The 19985-nt window shown below is 31.3% G+C and overlaps 1 protein-coding gene across 1 annotated transcript; it reads left to right on the top strand.

The window, feature by feature from the left end:
- The first annotated feature begins 9072 nt into the window (after positions 1–9072).
- Positions 9073–11690, top strand: LOC127718507 (lymphocyte antigen 75-like). Its single transcript, XM_052224561.1, has 4 exons — positions 9073–9139; positions 9784–9866; positions 10940–11033; positions 11430–11690. The coding sequence occupies exons 1-4, from the start codon at positions 9088–9090 to the stop codon at positions 11672–11674; spliced, it is 474 nt and encodes a 157-aa protein (XP_052080521.1). The 5' UTR covers positions 9073–9087; the 3' UTR covers positions 11675–11690.
- The last annotated feature ends 8295 nt before the right edge of the window (positions 11691–19985 follow it).

Raw genomic sequence — 19985 nt, forward strand, 5'->3', positions numbered from 1 at the left:
CTGGATCTGCACCAGACACCGAATTTATTCTGTTGACAAGATGCATTTGCCCAGAAGCTAAACGCCGACATTCTCATTTGTTTCTATTGTAAACGGCACTGGGGCATATGAGGGATAAAGCCAGTATGAAATTGCTAAAAATGGTGCCAAGATGTGTTTATTTTCAGATGTATATGCCAAAGATTTCCTTATTTTCAATTTACAATGTTCAGAAGAAAAGATGATATTTATGAACCATAAAAAAAAAACAGTATATGTATTACATTTTCATAATATATACAATGTAAAACAAATCTGAAAGATGACTTAGTCCTTGAACATCATTGTCGAGGGAATTTTTGAAATATATACTTTTTAGAGAGATAAATTATACTATGTAAAATAAAACATTCTGATTCAAACAAAATTTTTTTCTGAAATTGACATTATGTCGATGCATGATTTCTTCATTGACAACATTTTTGTTACGTTTGTAGACTTGTTTTTCAACAAACAATCGGCAATTGTGTTTTTTTAGTCATATGAGTCAGACATCATACAGGAGCTTATAAGGAAGAATGAAAACAAGCTAGCATTATCTTTTAACTGCATATTCCGCTATAAAGAACTTCTCAATTTTGAATTTTCCATTGCTATGTAGCAACATTAATTAGCACCTTCAAATTGAGTATATATCTCCCAATTGATTCTATATTCTAGAGTTTTCCTATGATGATTTCTTTGATAGAGGATTGCTGCTTAAAAGGACGCTATTAAACCAAGAGTTCCAGTTGTTTTAATTGAAGTTATCTCTTCAAAAGTTTTACGGAATCCATTACAATGTTCAAATCTCATAAATCGATTAAGAGGAAACACATCAAGATAACAAATAAAGTCTGCGGAAATCGCATGAGCTCCGTAAGAAGGAGATCGAATGCGTCGACAGGGTATGCGACGACATGGTATGCGTCGACAGGGTATGCGTCGACAGGGTATGCGACTCCTGCTATGGATGCATTACCCGTCACACTAATCCACACTTAGAATATTACTTCATGAGAACCACTAACCTTCCGGAGGAAAACTGCGCATTCTTATAAATTATTATCGGCGTCAAACGCACATTGCAAGGAGCTGGGTTTGAACTCACAACATCATCGTTTACAGGCTAGTGATCACTGTAGTAGAACTGCTTATTGTGTCTAGATTCCAAAGGTATCTTATTTTGTTTTATATTATTTGCACCGAAAATTACTGATGATAAAATAAATGTATTAAAAGTTGAGAGTACTTAAACAGCTTTAATTTTTGTTTCCAAGATACCGTTTTAGCCTTTTTTTCTTTGATTTTGTAAATTTTTACAAGTCAAAACCTTTATATATAAGCAGTATATCGATGATCAAACAGAATTAAATAAAAATATGTTAAAACTGTTAATGCTGTACAGAAAAAACATTTGTTTAAATGTGAATATGCTGCTAATTTATAGATATCAATGAAAAAATATGTTTCTTGTCATTTTAAAAACTAAAAAATGATTTGAGCATGTTTTTGTTCATAATTTTATTACATATAGTTTAAAAAGCCATTTTTGTTAATCTTATATTGTATTTTTTCATAGTTTTTGAGTGAAAAAAAGGTGTCAATGTTAAATCATGAAAGTATTATATTGGCAGGAACTCCAATATACCGACTTCAAACGTTTATAGTGCGATGCCGCAAAATCGTTAAGTTTCTGTCAATTAACTCGACATGGCATATAGATGCATGGGTTCAATCAAATTTTTGGAACATCGTGATTGATCGTATTTACGGAACATACCGAAATAACCGTATGTGTACTTAATTGTTAAGGAAGTGACATTTAACGACCATGTCACTAAATGATAAATATGTCAGTTTTGACGAGTTTTGCTGCGTTAAAATAAATAAAAAGAAATAAACAAAAATCCTTCGACTGTTTTAAAAAAAAAACTGAAGAGTGAAAATACTCTCAAGCCATGAACATTTAAGTTTTAGTTACAATAAATTCAAATGATAGTAAGGTTTTTATTCAAGAGAGGGCTGTTGGCTATGCATGCATAACTGTTACAATATACATGCTAGGCTCGAAAATCATAAAAAAAGGGCTTTGATCGGGAAAAAAATATGATATTTTGGCATAATGAAATAACGCATGGGCAATCATATCACTATCTCCTTCTTTTAAAATTAGCTTGAATAACAATAAATTCCTTGCGTAAAGAAAAAAAACAGTTGTAATCTGCATCTGAGTTTTAATGCTAAAATTTGACAAATATTTTGATTAATTGTTTATTGAAAGTCAAATGACAAATATTTCTGCAATTCAACAAGAGACAAGTCATTCCTAAAAAAAATTCTGTCAGGCGTCAGATCGAGCAATCCCGGACTAGGTTGAAGGTTGAAAGTTGTTTTTTAACTTTTGAATTATTATAAAAGGTGTAACAATTCATCTGTCTCGTCATCTGATACATGCTATGTAGAGGTCATTACGTGCTTGTAATTATTAAACTTTTTTAGTCTTTAAAACATATGTGATAAATACGTTAATAACATTTTTCTACACTGAGACGATAGAGAAAACCATTAATATTCTTGTAAAAATTAAATCACAAAAATACTGAACTCCGAGGAAAATTCAAAACGGAAAGTCCCCAATCAAATGGCAAAATCAAAAGCACAAACACATCAAACGAATGGACAACAACTGTCATATTCCTGACTTGGTACAGGCATTTTCTTATGTAGAAAATGGTGGATTGAACCTGAAAATGGTGGATTGTAACAATCGATAAAAATTTACAACCTTTAACGTAAATTTCAGCGATCCTTCGCCATCTTACACACTACATGCGCATCACTTTATTTTCCGCAAACACCCAACTTCAGGTACATGTTATTTTTAATATCGGATATTTCCCGATTTCCAAGTTCCAATGATTAAAACATATTAAACAATACAAAAAATACTCTTGCCCTCTTTCCGAATGCAGTTAATTTTCTTATGTCATTCTGTTAAATATGGACCGATTTTTCAGATGTTTTCAGCTTTTGCCTTCATTTATTAAACGGAAACAGTTGTAGTTATTCATGTGGCGATTCACAAATAAACACGGGAGTACGTTTTATTCGCTCGTGTTCCCTTTATCATGCTTCTCAGTTGACCACATTTGTTTACAGTAATCTATTCTGTCGTACATTCTTATTTTGCGTTCTTATCTCTAATATTGCTTAAATCCTAAATATGACTTCTACATCAGACTCAAAATCTCATTCATTTCATTACATCTCAAAACAACAAATAAGTGTAACTAAGTTTTAGTCGCTCATCCGTTGCGTACATTCTTGTGATGATTTTGTAGCTTCGTTAACAATTTAGGTTCACTGCGGCCTTTAAACTTGTCCACAAGTAAACCAATCTTGATCTGAAATTGTCATTTTGATCTGAACAGTTCTTATACGATTTAACAATATCTCAAAATGTATCAATGTTTAGTTTTTCGGTAAATTTTCAAACTTGTCTACTGCGGAAAATTCAGTACTGTGCAAATAATTCGCTTGCAGTCAATAAAGATTTGTTCAGACAATGTTCATGCTGTTCAGTAGTTGGTATTTACCTGTACAAACAACAGCAAACTCAGTTTTCTTAAAAACCTACTGAACCGTCCTGGATTGACTGCGAGCAAAATATCTAAACAGTACTGAATTTACAACAAAAAATATCTTAAAAGTTTCTTAAACTCTTGTCAAGATATAACGTTTTTATGTTTAGACTTTTTAGATACTGTTAAGATCAAAATGACTGTTTCAAGCTTAAATTCATTTACTAGTGTTGTAATATTTATCATTGTCAAGGCATTACTCGCTTAAACTTATATATGCTATCGTTTAGCAAAATTCGCCAATGATGTCGGTCTACAACGATTACATGTTGTTTTTGGTTTCCTTAATTAATAGAACAATGTACGCCTGTGCATTCATAGGGTTAATCCAGGTTTATTTGAATATTTGTTGGGTTTTCACATGAGTTTTTGTCGGACCGACACAAATTCCACTTCTTGATCAAAAGTAAATTATCGCGAAAAATAATTGTAACGTCAAGATTTGCACCAAAATAGCTTTCATTCGTATTCATATGAAAGTGTACTATATTGAAAACATATTGTCATTTTTTTTTTTTTTTTTGGAAGCCGTAGAAATTGCTTCTTTAAACTTAATGGCTCTACTCTGATTTAGCATCACATTTCACCAAATGAATATCTCTCGTTGGCATGTGATTCCATCATTTAAATGAAATTCAGCAGATATATGTGTAAGACTCACATCTAATCGAAGTTCGTCCCTCAAATCGACGTCCAAATCTGACTTCATAATGAAATAAGATTCCAAATCGACGGCCAATTCTATGACCCTCTAATTGACGTCTTTCTGGTTTTTTGTCAAATCGACGTCTAATATTTGGCTTCTCTATTTGACGTCCTTTTTACAGAGTTGCCGCAATGAAGTCACTACTTTATTTAATTATAACAACTGTCAAGTTCCTGTTTAGTTACAGGCATTTTTCGAATGCAAATGGTTGGTTGAAACTTAAACTAAAAATTTGTTAAAACATAAGATTTTAAATCTTGCAGATTCCAAATAATTATACTTTTCAACAATTGACTCTTCTTCTTTATTCTGTCTATTGTTTGAGACTGTGTATTGTCCTGTTGTTGACGTTCGGATGTATTTGTCGTTGGGTTGTTGTCTCATTGTCATATACCCACATGTCATTTATCTATATGAAAATGAAAGGAATAAGACAACGTGAGCGAATGGATAAATTACTTTCGCCAAAATACTAACCTGTATGTACATGTGATATGATGTTGGTGGTTGTCTTAATTATTACTATTCATTGATATTTGTTCTTAATTAGTATTTAGCCAATTATTTAAGACGAAATTTGGCCTAATTTCTTTTTAAATACACGCCAACTAAGTCATTATGATTAGTAAAGTATAAAGATATAGGAAAACAACTAGTTTTTTAAGCAGATTTACACAAAGATAAAACGATACAGGTAATATGAACAACGGTCAAACTCAGAATACATGATTAAATCTTATTGAACGTCGCGACGTCTTATTTGTTATACATGACGTCATTTTGGACGTCGATTTGAAGGTACAAATATTAGACACTGACTTGAGAACGTGACTTAACATTGTACGTCGATTTTAGGAATCGATGTCGATTACAGATCGGACGTCGATCTGATTCGAACATATTTAAACTTGACTTTTGCTATTCACATTTTGTTTATACTATGGGAACTTGTATTTGTTCATTGTCATGCCAGTATAGTATAATTTTGTATTTCTTTTTTTTTAAAAAACCTATTGTGCACAATATTAATCTTCAATGATTGTTTATTGATTAGTTATATTATGGTTTTAAATAATTTTGTGAAAAAAAATCTCTATTTATTCAATTTAAGTATGAACGAGAAATTCTTCTATACTTTTTTTATCTCACATCAGTATCAACCCGAGGCATTAATAGAATAAAGGGAAATATGCTCGAGTGATTAAACTTAGTAGTAAGTAAAAAACTAATTTTTTATGTTGTAAAATCAATGGTAATCTTTCTGTATAAGGTATCCGTACTGAATGATATCAGTCAAGCTTGCATGGTATCAAACCCCATAAGAAATAACATTTGCTGTGGGTGTACAAACTCATTATAGTTGAAATTGTGTACGCGTTTCGTCTACAAGAGACTCATCAGTGACGCTTGAATAAAAACAATCTAAAGGGCGAAAATAAAGTACCAATTTGAAGAGAATTTAGGAGCCAAAATTCCGAGAGGTTTTGCCAAATAAAGCTTAGGAAATCTATTTCTGGCATAGACAATCCTTAGAATTTTGAGAAAATTCAAAGTTTTGTAAACAGTTAATTTATAATTATGACCGCATCAATGATAATTCATGTCAACTCTGAAGTGATGACTACAACAATTTCAAGCATCGAATTAACCCTCAACCAATATAATCCCTCGTACAGAACCGTCTGAATTATATTTGTGAATCTGGTTAATAAGGATGTGATACATGAATCGTAAAAGCCATATGATATATTCTATTTATTATGTACGTTTTTTTTTTTTCTGTTTCGGTTTGATAAAGCTTATGCAATCTTCACTGATTTGTATATCGATATGAATCAGCACGTTATGCTTAAAATGTCGACGCACATTGCCTCAATCAACTTGTTCTCTGTCTTTAAGGGCTCTGTATTTTTGTTATTACTTTTTTTTTCATAAATTAAGGCGACAGCAGTTTACCAATGTGCAAATCTCGTAGAGCGATTGTAAATAGACAAATCAAGGTAACAAACAAACCCCGAGGGAATCACATAAAACTTAAAGAGGAACGAGACCGGGTGCGTCGACAGGGTAAGCGTCTCCTAGACATATAACATAAACATCTTCATCTTCTGTGCGTAACTTTATATTTTCAGACGGATGCAGTTATCCATTCGGTCGAGTTCGTTCAGGATGCTATCTTCTACAAAAAGATAACATTATTGCCGGTAAAGCTTTTGTACGTTATCTTATCCTTCTTTCCGCAGTACTCAACTAGTTAACGATAATAGCCTTTGTTGCGAAATGCTGTTGACATAAGGATTTGGACTTTCAGTCAAAATACGTACGACGTGGTGCATATTTGGCGAACTTTGAAACTCTAAATCAAGCAATGTTGATGAAGTATGAACTCTGAAAAGTAAACATAGCTAATGTTAAGGTGAGGAAAAGGAGTAGAACACTAACAAATTAAGGTTGTGGATTGCAAGTCAGTGAAAAGGGTGATTTAATATCTCTCAAGGCTGACATTCAAACTACATGTATCTGCTGAGCCTATTTCGAAAATGTGTTGGAAAACAGCTAACACACATAAGAAAAATCCTGCACAAAGCAGCTACCAACAGGATGACCGCTCATTCTAACTACGAAATAAAAACTGGCCCGTGATTTGGAAAGCCGGCTTATATGTTTTAAATACTTAATGAGGCTAGCTAAGGTAAACAAATAACTCATGTTTAATAGATTGTGAATTTAAATGTCTGTTGTCAAAATGATGTACCCCTACACTTATAGCGAGACGTGTTAATTGGTTAATTATTTCATAAAAAGGTATCAGTTATTTAGGATTGTTTTCCAGATGAGGAAATGATTCACAAAGTTTGTATTTAGATATTTATACAATGTCTAGTTGCTGTTAGTTTTCTGCACGTGAACGCTAAACTGCATACCTAGAGACCAAAACACTTCTAAATTGACAACAAACACAATGCATTAATACTCCGGGTGCGGGAATTTCTCGCTGCATTGAAGACCTGTTGGTGACCTTCTGCTGTTGTCTGTTCTATGGTCGGGTTGTTGTCTCTTTGACACATTCCCCATTTCCATTTTTAACTTTATACTACTTTATTCACTATTATAACTTATACATCAGAAGGATCACATGAATCTAAAATTGTAAAAAGAAAGGTAAGCCCATAAAAGGGACCTGAACAGAACAGATAAATAGATTATAACAGCAGTTTATCGATGTTCAATTTTCGAAAATCCATTTTGAATTACATACTAGTATATAGTAATAAATTTTGATATCATTGGTTATTCGACAACTTTTCACCAGAGTTCAAGTAACGAAGATAAAAGCAAGTATAGGTCACCATATGGCCTTCACCAAAGAGGAAAATCCGCATCGTATAGTTAGCTATAAAAGTCCCCGACATGTTAAATGTGACACAATTTAAACAAGAAAACTAACTGCCTAATTTAAACAATACAATTTACGAAAAACAAATATGACAGACATGAACCAACGACCAATGACAATCAGCAGTACCATCATATCGTAGGTCAACTACAACGCGTTTTTCATCACGTTACAATGAATTTGCAACAGGTTCCATATGTTCAAATGCATCACAAAACATGAAAATGAAAAACAATTAAATGGACTCAGACTTAAGTTCGGTTTGTCAAAAGTAGATAATTGATAACTATGTTACTGATTTATACCATTTGAATATGTCTCACATGTTTTTTAGCTGTCTTAGATCTTTAGATACCAGAATAATCGTTTGTTCGGAAGGTTTACCGATTGTGTACTTTTCCTGATTGTGACACTTTGACTGACTGCAGAAACTACTGTTGCCTTTTTTTTTCAAACAAATATGATCAAATTGAGCATTGAAGGACCTTCACAATAGATAATGAAATAGTCTAATTAATACTTTGCCTTGGACAATACACTTGCATGTACATCAAGACTGTTGCTTCGAAAGTGTAAAAATATTGATTCTGACGTATAATATACCAAATATGATATGTGTATTGAGAGGGATACATATAACGAACGAGAAAAATCAAAACGAATTTGGACCTGCAAATATATGTCAAAACGAACAACATCATCTACCAAAATGCTAAAGAATATTAAAGGCCTGATAAATTTCTTGCATAGGCAGACAGGTACATATAGATAGAATTATCTTACTACAATACTCTAAATGAGTGAGAGAATAAGACAAAATAATTTGTTTCAATGTCGGTAAAGGGCTATTTTTATATGCATTTATAAAAACGAAATGATTAATTGTATTGTTATTTAACGGGCCAGTCATTTTTCTTCAGTATATTTCTTTTTATCAGTTCATGCTAGTAATCTCGTTACAAGAAAAGAAATCTAACCAAAATATTAGTTCATTCTTTCTTTCTGGTTTCTGCAAAATTTGTGTGCCATTTTATGAGTTTGAGATTCTATCAATAATCAATAATATAATAAGGTCAGTATATTACTTTTCGTTAGGTACCATTATTATTCAAATGATACACTGTAAATGAATTTGCAAGGCATATGAATATTCTATTCTGGTATGTGATTCAATATTTGCATTGTTGCAAAAAGGTCAAAGTACATGATATTAATTTTACGAAATATGTTTCCATCATTAAAATGACATTTAATCAGGTATATAAACACTAAGCACACTGTTAATATCGACATTCATTTTGGAAATATCCACAATTTTATCCATGTATTGTTTGTTTATATTATGTGGACTAGGTTTGATTTTTTGTCATGCTGGTATGGTAACATATTTTTTCTGTTTGTTCCTTTTTTACAAACAAATATCGATTTACCACTCTATTTATCCTGAAATATTGACAGTTTGATTCGTTTTAAACTTCTCTGATAATCTGTGAAGAAAAGCCCTTGGTCGTTAATAGTATGTTCACCACTTCATTTTATTTGGTAATGGGTAAATGCTGCTCAATTACAACTATTATTCTTTTAAAAAACATATAATGCATTATGCTTGAAATTATGAAAAAATCATTATAGGTCATTTTCTTGGGTTTTTTTTCAAATTAAATTGAAATGAACAATTGATATTTTTGAACACATATTTTTGGATTTTTCTAATAATACGCTTGGGAAAAACGAAGTATTGGACAGCTTTAAAGATATAATAGAAATAACTGAAATTGCCAAGTATTTCACAGATGGGTCATACTGTTGTAGGAATAGAAAAAACCCAAAGAGGATTAAAAAATTTAACACAAGACAAACAATGTATCTGGATATACTGATCATTTCAAGGCACAATGTCTCACTTCATATCAATGTAATAGAGCTTCGTATGCCGTCCATATCTTCTTTTCCTTCATCACCAAGAATTCTGCTTTTGGAATTTTTTTTAAATTAAGATCTCTATTTTATATTTACAGATGCATGTAGTTACCCATACCGACGAGTTGGTAAAGGATGTTATCTTATACAAAAAGATAATATATCAGGCGATGATGCTTTTGTAAGTAATTTCTAAATTTCTTAAAGAAAAACAAAGTTTTACAAAGCATTCGACCGATAGAAATACATGGATATATAGACAAAGGGGGCGCACGTAAACCATATTTAGCCACACTTCATTTTTTGCCTGAACCAAGTAAAAAATCTGGCTATTGCGATTATTTAATGTTCGTTGTTGATTTCTTTGTTTGTATGTATGTTTTCCGATACGGAAGTCGGTTTTTGGGTCCTCAATGCTCAGCAACTTAGTACTTTATTTGGCCTTTTTAACTTTTTTCGTTACTGATGTGTATTTTGTAGACGAAACGCGCGTCTGGCTTACAAACTTTTAATCCTGGTATCTATTATGAGTTTATTTGTTGGTTGATGTGGTATGCTGTACTGTGGATTAATTTTACGATTCTTGTTTTCCCTGTGTATGTGTTAAGTCTAAAAACAGAAGATGTGATATAATTGTCAATGATATAAGAATCCGCCAAACACCAAATAACCAGGGTGTTAACAACTACATATCACTGTACTGCTTTGAAAAATTTTGAAATCTTATAACGTGTAAAAAGCTTCAAAATAAGATTTAAAGTCTCCTAGTAATTCATAATATATATTAATTTTATTTCATTTCCCTGACTTGTGACTCTAATATTTTAAGTACTCTTAGCTACACAATCTTTTTGTCGTCATCCTTGTTAAATTTATTTGTATGTCTGTTTCAATTTTTTAGTCATCCCAATTATTGACACATTAACATATCATATAAAAATAAAAAAGAAGTGGTATGATTGCCAATGAGACAACTATCCACAAAACTTCAATTGAAGTGGATGAAAGCAATTATAGGGAACCGTACGACCTTCAACAATGAGAAAATCCTATACCGTATAGTCGGCAATAAAAGGCCCCGATATGAACAGTATGAAACAATTAAATTGAGAAAAACTAACGGCCTAATTTATAACAAAACAACTATAGAAAAACAAATATGACAGAGATCACGTGTGGACTCACTTGTCTTATAAATACACGACTTTAAACTCTTTTATACGTTATTTTGCTTAAAATCTTTCATGTTTTCAGGCAAAATGCTTACGACGTGGTGCATATCTGGCGAACTTTGAAACCCTAAATGAAGCAATGTTGATGAAGTATGAACTCTTAAAAATGAACACAGGTAATTTATACAATGCAAATGTTGTAACTATCATCCTCATAATAAAACAACAAACAAGTATATTTATAATTAAATATATGCTAGTTATGATTACATGTAGATCATGTCACAATGTCACAATGTCGTCTGTAATTTAAGATTTTATTTATTAACGAATTTAACTTAATCCCCTTGTTTCATGTATACTACATTTATTTATAGTAAGTTACATGTGCTTTAATGCTTTACTGCAATAAAATTTTAATTGGCTACAGATGAAATGTCCTAGCACTAGCAGATTCGACGGTTCAAGGATTTCTGGGTATGAAGGGGTTGTATGTTCAGACATAAGCGATCCGTTAAATATGCCTATTACATAGTACACACTTGCAATTGTCTTTTATTTTTATTTCAAAGGTGTGCATTATTATGTCGGTGCACGTAACATCAATAGATATAAGACCGGTGGTGATTGGAGATGGATCAAGAAGGACGGCGAGATGGTCAAAATGACTTACTTTGCATTTGATGGTGGAGAACCAAATGGATCATTCAGTTCACCGGAAGATTGCATGCTTTTCCTTGGTTCTAGACGATACAGGTTCCACAATGTTTGGTGCGCAAACGGTGGTTTACTTGGAGGTTATATTTGCGAAAAATAAATTAATTATAAAATATTGTGATTTTTTTTTATTTTTGTTGTCCATTTGTTATCTGATTTGAAATCTCTAAAATATATATAAGAACAAAAAAAAATCGAGCCCGGACATAAAACCAGAGCTATGCATTAGGGAGATTTTCTCCTTCATTTTACTGAATTCAAAGTTGTTATTCGAACAATATCCGTATTTTTATGCCAGTATCGAAGTACTGAATACGTGGCTGGTGATACCCTCAGTGATTTAAAGTACACACGCAGGGGTATCTATTACCAAGGCGATTATTCCAACTTTCCAATTGTCAACTTCTCATTTCTCAATAGAACGATACACTCTGCTCCGTCGGATGGCGTTTAAATACTAAATTTATACATTATGATCATGCATGTTCACATATTCAGACTTCATGAACAGGGTGTGATCCTACAGAGGAATTAGGAAGAACGACTGAAATCGACACGTTGACCGATACGATGTGTCCGTTTCTCAGCTCACTAGTGACATGTCTTCGCGGTCCTAAATTTTAACATACAGGATACGCTCAACCTGTCGACACAACCAGTCTCGCTCTTTTTGGAGCTCATGCGATTCTCTGAGTTTGTGTGTGTACCCTTGATTTCTCTCTTTTTGTTCGATATACGAGATTTCAACGTCAGTAAAAATAATCGACTTGATTTTTATGTCTTATCTAAGACAGATGTTTTGTTCTTTAAAAATTGTAGAGATTCGAACATTGGTAAACTACTTTCTCTTTAGTTTACCGAACGAGAAAAATCACAGGAAATATGTCGTGCGTGATAAAATTGGTATCTCACATTCATATCAATGATTTCGGTATGGTCTACTGTGGTCTTATCTGTCACTTTCTCCTTAGATTACAAATTGTACCAAATCAGTTTGAATTCATTTTCCTGTAACTGATATTTTGTAATACACCTGTATTTTATTTGTATATGCATCTATTCGTCTGTAAGCTTTGTAATCGAAACTGCACTCGACCTATAAACTGAAGAAGGGAACTGATGATATTCAAATTGATTAAACTTGACATTTATTAAATCTAAATTGTAACAATGGTAATTTTGTATTTGAATTAAAGAAAACAATGTATTCTGCTTCGAACATTGATATTTTAGGCATTGATAAATATATCTGAATTCATTCTGTTTTAAAAGCGTTAAATCATTGTATATTAGAAATGCATAAATAATCGTCATGCAAGAATGTGCCTTACGTTAACGAAAACTAATGCATTTGAGATAATAATCGCATTAAACATTGACATACAAAGTAAACTATGTCAAAGAATACAAAAATAAGAAGATGTGGTATGATTGCAAATGAGACAAATCTCCACCAGATACCAAATTACGTAGAAGTTAACAAACATAGGTCAAAGTATGACCATATCATGTTGTATCGATTTCTGGTGTTCTTCGGCATTACTCAGTTGTGACAATTTTTATGTCGGAAGTACACCCTGTTAATTGAATCCGTATAGTGTAAACATGCACGAGATATGTTAAACCCATACGATGGGTCAGGGGCTATATGTTACTACGGAGAAATGGGAAGATGACGATTGGAATGTTGAAATCATTACATTTGTCGTAGAATTTAGTTTGAAGTCGTCCATCCGTGTCATTGTCGAGGGACGCAGTGGTGTTAAGGTTGTTCGCCACTTGAAAATGAACAAATATGGAGTGTTTTCATATTCAGTGTCCGGTAAACAAAAAGTTGTCTCCAATCATAGTATAGTCGGTGTGTATAAATACATTAGATGTAGTTCTTTGAAAAAAAAATCAAAATCTAGTTTTAGACCCAGGGAAAAAGTCACGTGACCACCCGAAATAGAAAGTAAAATACTGGAAAACAAATCGTAATAGAACATTGACATGCTGATGTGTAAATATATCGTTGAAGACACCTATGAATAGCCTATGGTCTAAAGTTCATTCAAAAATCATGGCAAAGTGTTGTTCTTAAAGATAATGCATAGAAAAACATATTCAAAGGTCCCATTTCACATTTTGTGCTTTTTTCAGTTACTCTTTCTGGGAAGCCAAAAAAAAATCGACCTCAGAGGCCAGTATGCCCTTGTTCTAATCGTTTTTATGACTGATTCGTCAGTATTTCAGTTAAATCGTCGATTTTAAAACGCTCAATTGACTTTCAATGTTCCAAATGAGTTACTTCCCTTTGGTAACTGAGAACGCTGATTTTTCCTTTTAATTAATAAAATGAGCTGCTGTTTTTCTGTCCGTATGATATATTTTTTTTTTCTAAACTCTTTCACCTTGAGTTTTATTTGTTTGGTTATCAGCACAATTGGATAAGCGTATCGCTATTTTCATATATGTGGTTGAAAAAAGGAGGAGGGGTCGGGAGGACAACACATTTCATCAACGAATTTTGAAATCTTCGTTTTCATATCTAGCATGTGAAGGCACTGATAGTTTATGAAATTTACTGTATGCAGTTAAAGTCAGATTCTTTCATTTATACGCCAGTAAAAAATAAGAAGATGTGGTCAGATTTCCAATGACAGTGAGACAACTATCCAGATAGGATATTCAAATATTGTGGATATAAGCAATAATAATTATAGGTCACTGTACAGTATTCATTAATGAAGTTTATTTTTTAAAAGTTAAATTTGAGTCTAGACATGGTTGAGGGGGGTCCTGCATTTCTGTCAATCTGTATTCTTTAATGTTTAGGTAATCTTTTCTGTTCTTTATTTTTTTTTTGCCTAATCACTATTACAGACACTTATCTTTAAAATTTAGCACCATATTATTCTCTTTTTTATTTTTTGGGCCTTCTTTTCACTATTCTTTTATTTTTTTTTTCTTCATTTTTCTGCAGTATTGGCCATTATACTCTAGTATTCTGTAAATCCCTCTCAGACTCTGATATATGTATCATACATGCTTTCCCTCAGAGTCAGAATTGTTGAATTTGTTCTGTTGTACTTGGTTCATTGTTTATTGTAATAATTTCATGTTGCCCCTAGATCATCATAGATGACCCATTGATTTTGAATGAACTATATTTATATGATCTATACTTTAGTTACACTAATGAGCAAATACATGTTTCAATGTTTTAAAAAATATCAACACAATCTTAACTGTCCAATTGGTCAATTTATCACTCAAAAGAATACAAGGTGAGAAGATTTGACTTGATTTGCATGACTAAATGGGGAAAAAGATTAACAAGCAGGAGATCAGTAGCCAAGGCTTGTACAGGTTTTGGACTTGGCCCCTAAATATTTTTAAGTTAATTGAAAATATCCTTAATGCTTATGTTAATCTTTCATATTTTCACAAGTTGGGCCCTATATTGATACCCTGTTGAATATAATATTCAGTTGGAGAGGTTTTTGCATAGTTATATTTGTAATTGTATATACCATGCTGATATGAAGACCCTTTTGATATATAGGTCTAAGTTCAAAATCTGCATTATAAGGTAAGAACTGGTTCTTCTCAGAATTGGTATATTTGACAAAGAATTAGAAATAATGTCTAATATGAGAACATTTATTGCTAAAAGCAAAGAAAAATTACATTAAAAGTTTCACTTAAATACATTTGTAGTTTTAATAATATCATAGAAAAAAAGGCACCTGTCAAACTGTTGATAAACATTTCCACTAGAACATAGTATAATATCCTAGAAGGAATAAATTATATTTCCTACCTCATTGATAACGAATGATTACCTACACTTTTATTTAATCACTTTATCCTTGAAGTACATGAATCACATCGAATTTCCCTTTTCCATTCACATTGCTTTATACTCATAGCAATTTTGAAGTAAAATTAACACATTTGTGGTGAACATTTAGAAAATTAATCCTCCCTTTTTAGGGTTTTCTCCAGTAGGCTTGATAACCTCTATGCTTTACTTTCAGTTTAAATATATAGGTCACTTTCTCACAGTTTGGATATATATATTCATTTGATCTGGAAAATATTAATAATGAAAATTAACAACTTGTTGGTCATAATGCTTGTAACTGTAAACAACCACCATAATCTAACACAAAACTTCACACATACATATAGATGTATTAAATAAATTGAAATATTTCAACTTCATTTATCCTCATTAATTAAATTAAAATAAATATACTATCATCATTATAACTTTTCCAAAGATTGTGATCACCATTATCATAAATGATGGTTCTAAACACACTATCAGTAAATCATCCTGATAACAAGACTTGTGAAATCAGGACCGAAGAAAATACACGAAACTGTTTGTAAACTTTAATGATGTACAGCTTTAAATTATTAAAAATTTTGATTGTTTTGAAGTTTAAACAAAAATTAACTGATCATATTTAAAAAGTGTTATTCTCATCATATATATTTATAATGACAGCAATAAGCATGAGCTTGAAGTTATATTCATAATTAAAGAGATGCATTTTGTTCAATTTCAATGTCTATAAATTCAAAATCTTGTACCAAATTTAAATTATAATCATTTATGCAAACAGTTTATTAAATGGAATTAGAGATTTTAAATTTAGTTTGAAATGACCAAAAAACTGGGGTTTAGGCTAAACTACTGATTAAATTTATAAAAAACCAAGTACATTTTGTACTATCATTGTTTAATCATTGACAATCATACCACATCTTCTTTTTTATACTGAAATTTACCTGTCTTGTTAATCCAATTGTCAATTGATGGCAAATTAATATCCTATTACAGCATACAGTCTGGTCACATCCTGTAAGAAAACAGAGAACACATAAATAATTGAAAGACTTTCTATGCAAAAATTAAATGGAACAATTTACTCAAACAATCTTGAACAAGCAAATAAAAGATTTATACATTTTTAATTAAAATGCTATCTTTATTTTATACAGTATAAACCTTTGTTATCTATATTTTCTTATTCCTGCTATATGATAAAGAATAAAAAAAATCCTTTTTCCTAAAACCATAAATAGTTACCCTGCTAGCTAGCTACATTTATATAATGTGCACACACTTACAAATATAAAGCTTGATACTGGATTTATATAGAGAAATAAATGACACATTCAGGAAAAGTGCAATAATGTATCATCAACATTTTTTCTGAATGAAAGTTACATTTATTTTAACAAAGATTTTCAAACCATGAAGTTTTTCATACAATATATTTCAACTTTCAATTATATTCAGAGTTATATTTTTACATCAAGAAATTGTTCATTCATAACTTTTCATTTGATAAGAGCTCAAAACTTTTATTTCTATATAACATGTATAAGTTTCCATGAAATAAAGTATCAATGAAATAAATACAAATTCATGTTTGTCTTATATACTTGTCTGATAAGACAAATCAGTAAATTTATGCTTTGTGTACATATTTAATTGATTTTTCTGAAATCAAATGGCAATTTATTGTACGTATTTAGAATTAAAGAACTCTACAAATAGTGTTATATGTACGAATCCAGATTTATTTTCGTCTAAAAAAACGAACACTTAGTGAACACGCGTTCACATTATAAAATAAACAGGATCAAGTTGGAATTGGATAACCTCCCCTTTTTTATCGAAAAAAAACATACCACCTAACAGTACGCGATTTTAACACATCGCATGAAGACAAACATAAGTTTTAAGTGATATTGTACTTACATTTGAATACTCATGATTGTGTATGAGTCTTGTTTTCCGTCAGGAACATCATTGAATCTTGTAAAATCCTCGTCAACAGCTGATTCGCAATTGTTTGTTTTGATGCCTTTTCAAGCTTTAAAATGACGTTGAGTGTAAGAATAAATGTGACGATAACCAATGGAAACGACTACAATGACTTCACAATGAGATTACGATAGAATCGTTGAAAATTCATGGAGAACTGCCTTAATATTACTGCGAAAAGATTAAGATACGAAACAGACCTTCTAAGTTTGGAAGCATCCTTAATCTCAATTTCACTTGGATATATAAGATTCAAGCTCTCACTACAATTTGAGATATTGAGTGACATGACATCTAATTAAAACTTCGGAAGATGTTTTATTTCTTTCTGTCTTTGAAAATGTGTTATAATTCTGCTTCATATGCATACACGGCAAATAAGGGGGCACAATAAGTACCTATTGCAGTATCGATATTTTGTTGAAATATCAATCCACCAAATTAAATACATATGTTGTCAATTAAAACGTTCAGCACTTTGATGATATCATCTTCGGTCTATTTTTAATTGAAATCAGTACATTTCTTCACAAAGTAAGATTTGTCATGACCTAAAACAAGAAATTTGTATAAATGCGCTGTTTAGTGAGAAGATGAATTCGATCTTTCAATTAAACCTGGAAAATAGTACTGTTAAGTGTAGAAACAAAAATGAAAAGTTTTTATATAACTTCAAACTTGTCAAGGTTGTAATTAAAGATTTAGCTTTTTTTTTTAATTTCCAGTATCATCATCTGATTGACCAAGTTCAACACTGTCAAAATCAGTTGTAGGGTAGAAATGTCAAAAATTGTTATGAGATAGTACTGCTACTGTCAGAAACTGTTCGAAATATGACACAATTAAAACTTGTGTACTGTGAATTGCTGTAGTTCTTCCTCATAAGACTGTTAAAGCAGTTTTTGTGTCAGAAGGACATCTCTATCAATTAAGTCCGTGTAGATGAGAACATGCACGAGCGAACAGTAATAGGCGAGGTAAAATATTCGTCATGTTAGTGTTATAATTATGTACCTCATTTCTTTCAAAATGTACAGAAATTGAACATGATGTTTAAAAGCGCAATATCATAAATATTTCAATGACAGGTAGAAAGTAATGTATGAACCTGTGGACCTAATGAGCAACTCTTTGTTCACTTGGGTTTTTTTTAATAAATAAAACAAAGAATCACCATAAATAAATAAAGTCTGATCTTTTCTGTAGAAAGAACACTAATAACACCAAAAACTGCTTTTTTAGAATTTTTTCGCTATATTTCTATGGGAGAGTGACCATGGATATTGGAATTTTGTTATATCCCAATTTCGGTCATGCTGGGAATTACTCATAGATTGTTATCAAATTATTCAAAATATTTTCGCATAGAATTAATACGATAATTTTGATAACAATATTATAGAGTAAAAATATCTAAAAAATAGTTCAGATACTATGCTATGAGAATATTTTTCTCCAAACTTCCGATGACCAATTACATTATAATTCAACGGGAAAGTGTGGAGAACAGTATAGTTCGTTCAAAACACGTAAAATGTACAAATATCGTATCAAAGTTGTGTAGGGAGGTAGATCATTAAACCTAAATCTCATATATTAAGATATCTACGTTTTTATTAACAGTGGACATAAAACACTATTAGACTCACACGACGATCGAAAACGATGATAGTAGATATATAAAAACTGAGGAATTATTAGCTACCCGTGCAATGAATCAGAGCTATGCCTGAAGGAGATACGTTTTATTTATTTTTTTAACATGATTTCCAAAATTAATAGCTGAGAAAATATTGACAATTTAAAAGTGGACACCATACTGTTTGTTATAGATTCTCGTTTGAAGTTGTCCATCTTTGTCAAAATGAAGATGTAAAGATCAGGCTTTGAAGAAGAGCTCCTAGTTTTTGTGGTATCCTTACTTTTAAAGTTCATTTAGATAAATGAGATGAATTCAGTATATTGTGAATAAATGTTAGAATGGACACTACAGTTTATGGTTTTACCGAGGTCTTTAATGCTATCTATAATACTAGGAAATATTGAAATCTAAATGACTCTCTGATGTAGACGGGTAAACGTAAATGCCTAAATACAATACGTGCAATGAGTACCAGAACAACGAACAAGCAAAAATTAGTCTGCCTGTCGCTTCGTGATTCTTTTAAGGGGTTATTCAAATAAATTCTAAAAATTCCAATGACAAATTTAATTGCTCAATAAAACTTGTTTTTTATTTTCTTTTCGTAACTATCATTTCATCTTAGACATTTACAAATTAAATCGTGATAAAAAAATCTAACCAGAATAATAGTGCAGTGGGGTTTTTTGGTGGTTTCTCCGAGATTTTATATGTCTTCAGATGAATTAAAAATTCTATGAATTAATGATTCATTGAGAAGGTTAATATATTACTTTTCGTTATGTACAGTGGCATGTGTTTCAATATTGAAATTGTTGTAAAAAGTACGGAGTACATCGATAACAAATGTACAAAATATGTTTCCATCATTAAAATGAAATTTGATCAGGTATATAAATATAAAAGGACTAGCTGTCTATTTCGACATTAAGTTTGGAAAAA

The sequence above is a fragment of the Mytilus californianus genome, unplaced genomic scaffold (assembly GCF_021869535.1).
Source record: "Mytilus californianus isolate M0D057914Y unplaced genomic scaffold, xbMytCali1.0.p SCAF_10, whole genome shotgun sequence".
In the NCBI taxonomy this organism is placed as follows: Eukaryota; Metazoa; Mollusca; class Bivalvia; order Mytilida; family Mytilidae; genus Mytilus; species Mytilus californianus.

What these genes read in the sequence shown, in the direction of transcription:
- LOC127718507 (XM_052224561.1), top strand. Translation starts at nt 9,088, where the DNA reads ATGTATTGTTTGTTTATATTATGTGGACTAGGTTTGATTTTTTGTCAT. An exon ending in TATCAGGCGATGATGCTTTT is followed by an intron (nt 9,867 to 10,939) that starts GTAAGTAATTTC and finishes TCATGTTTTCAG; the next exon opens with GCAAAATGCTTACGACGTGG. An exon ending in ACTCTTAAAAATGAACACAG is followed by an intron (nt 11,034 to 11,429) that starts GTAATTTATACA and finishes TTTATTTCAAAG; the next exon opens with GTGTGCATTATTATGTCGGT.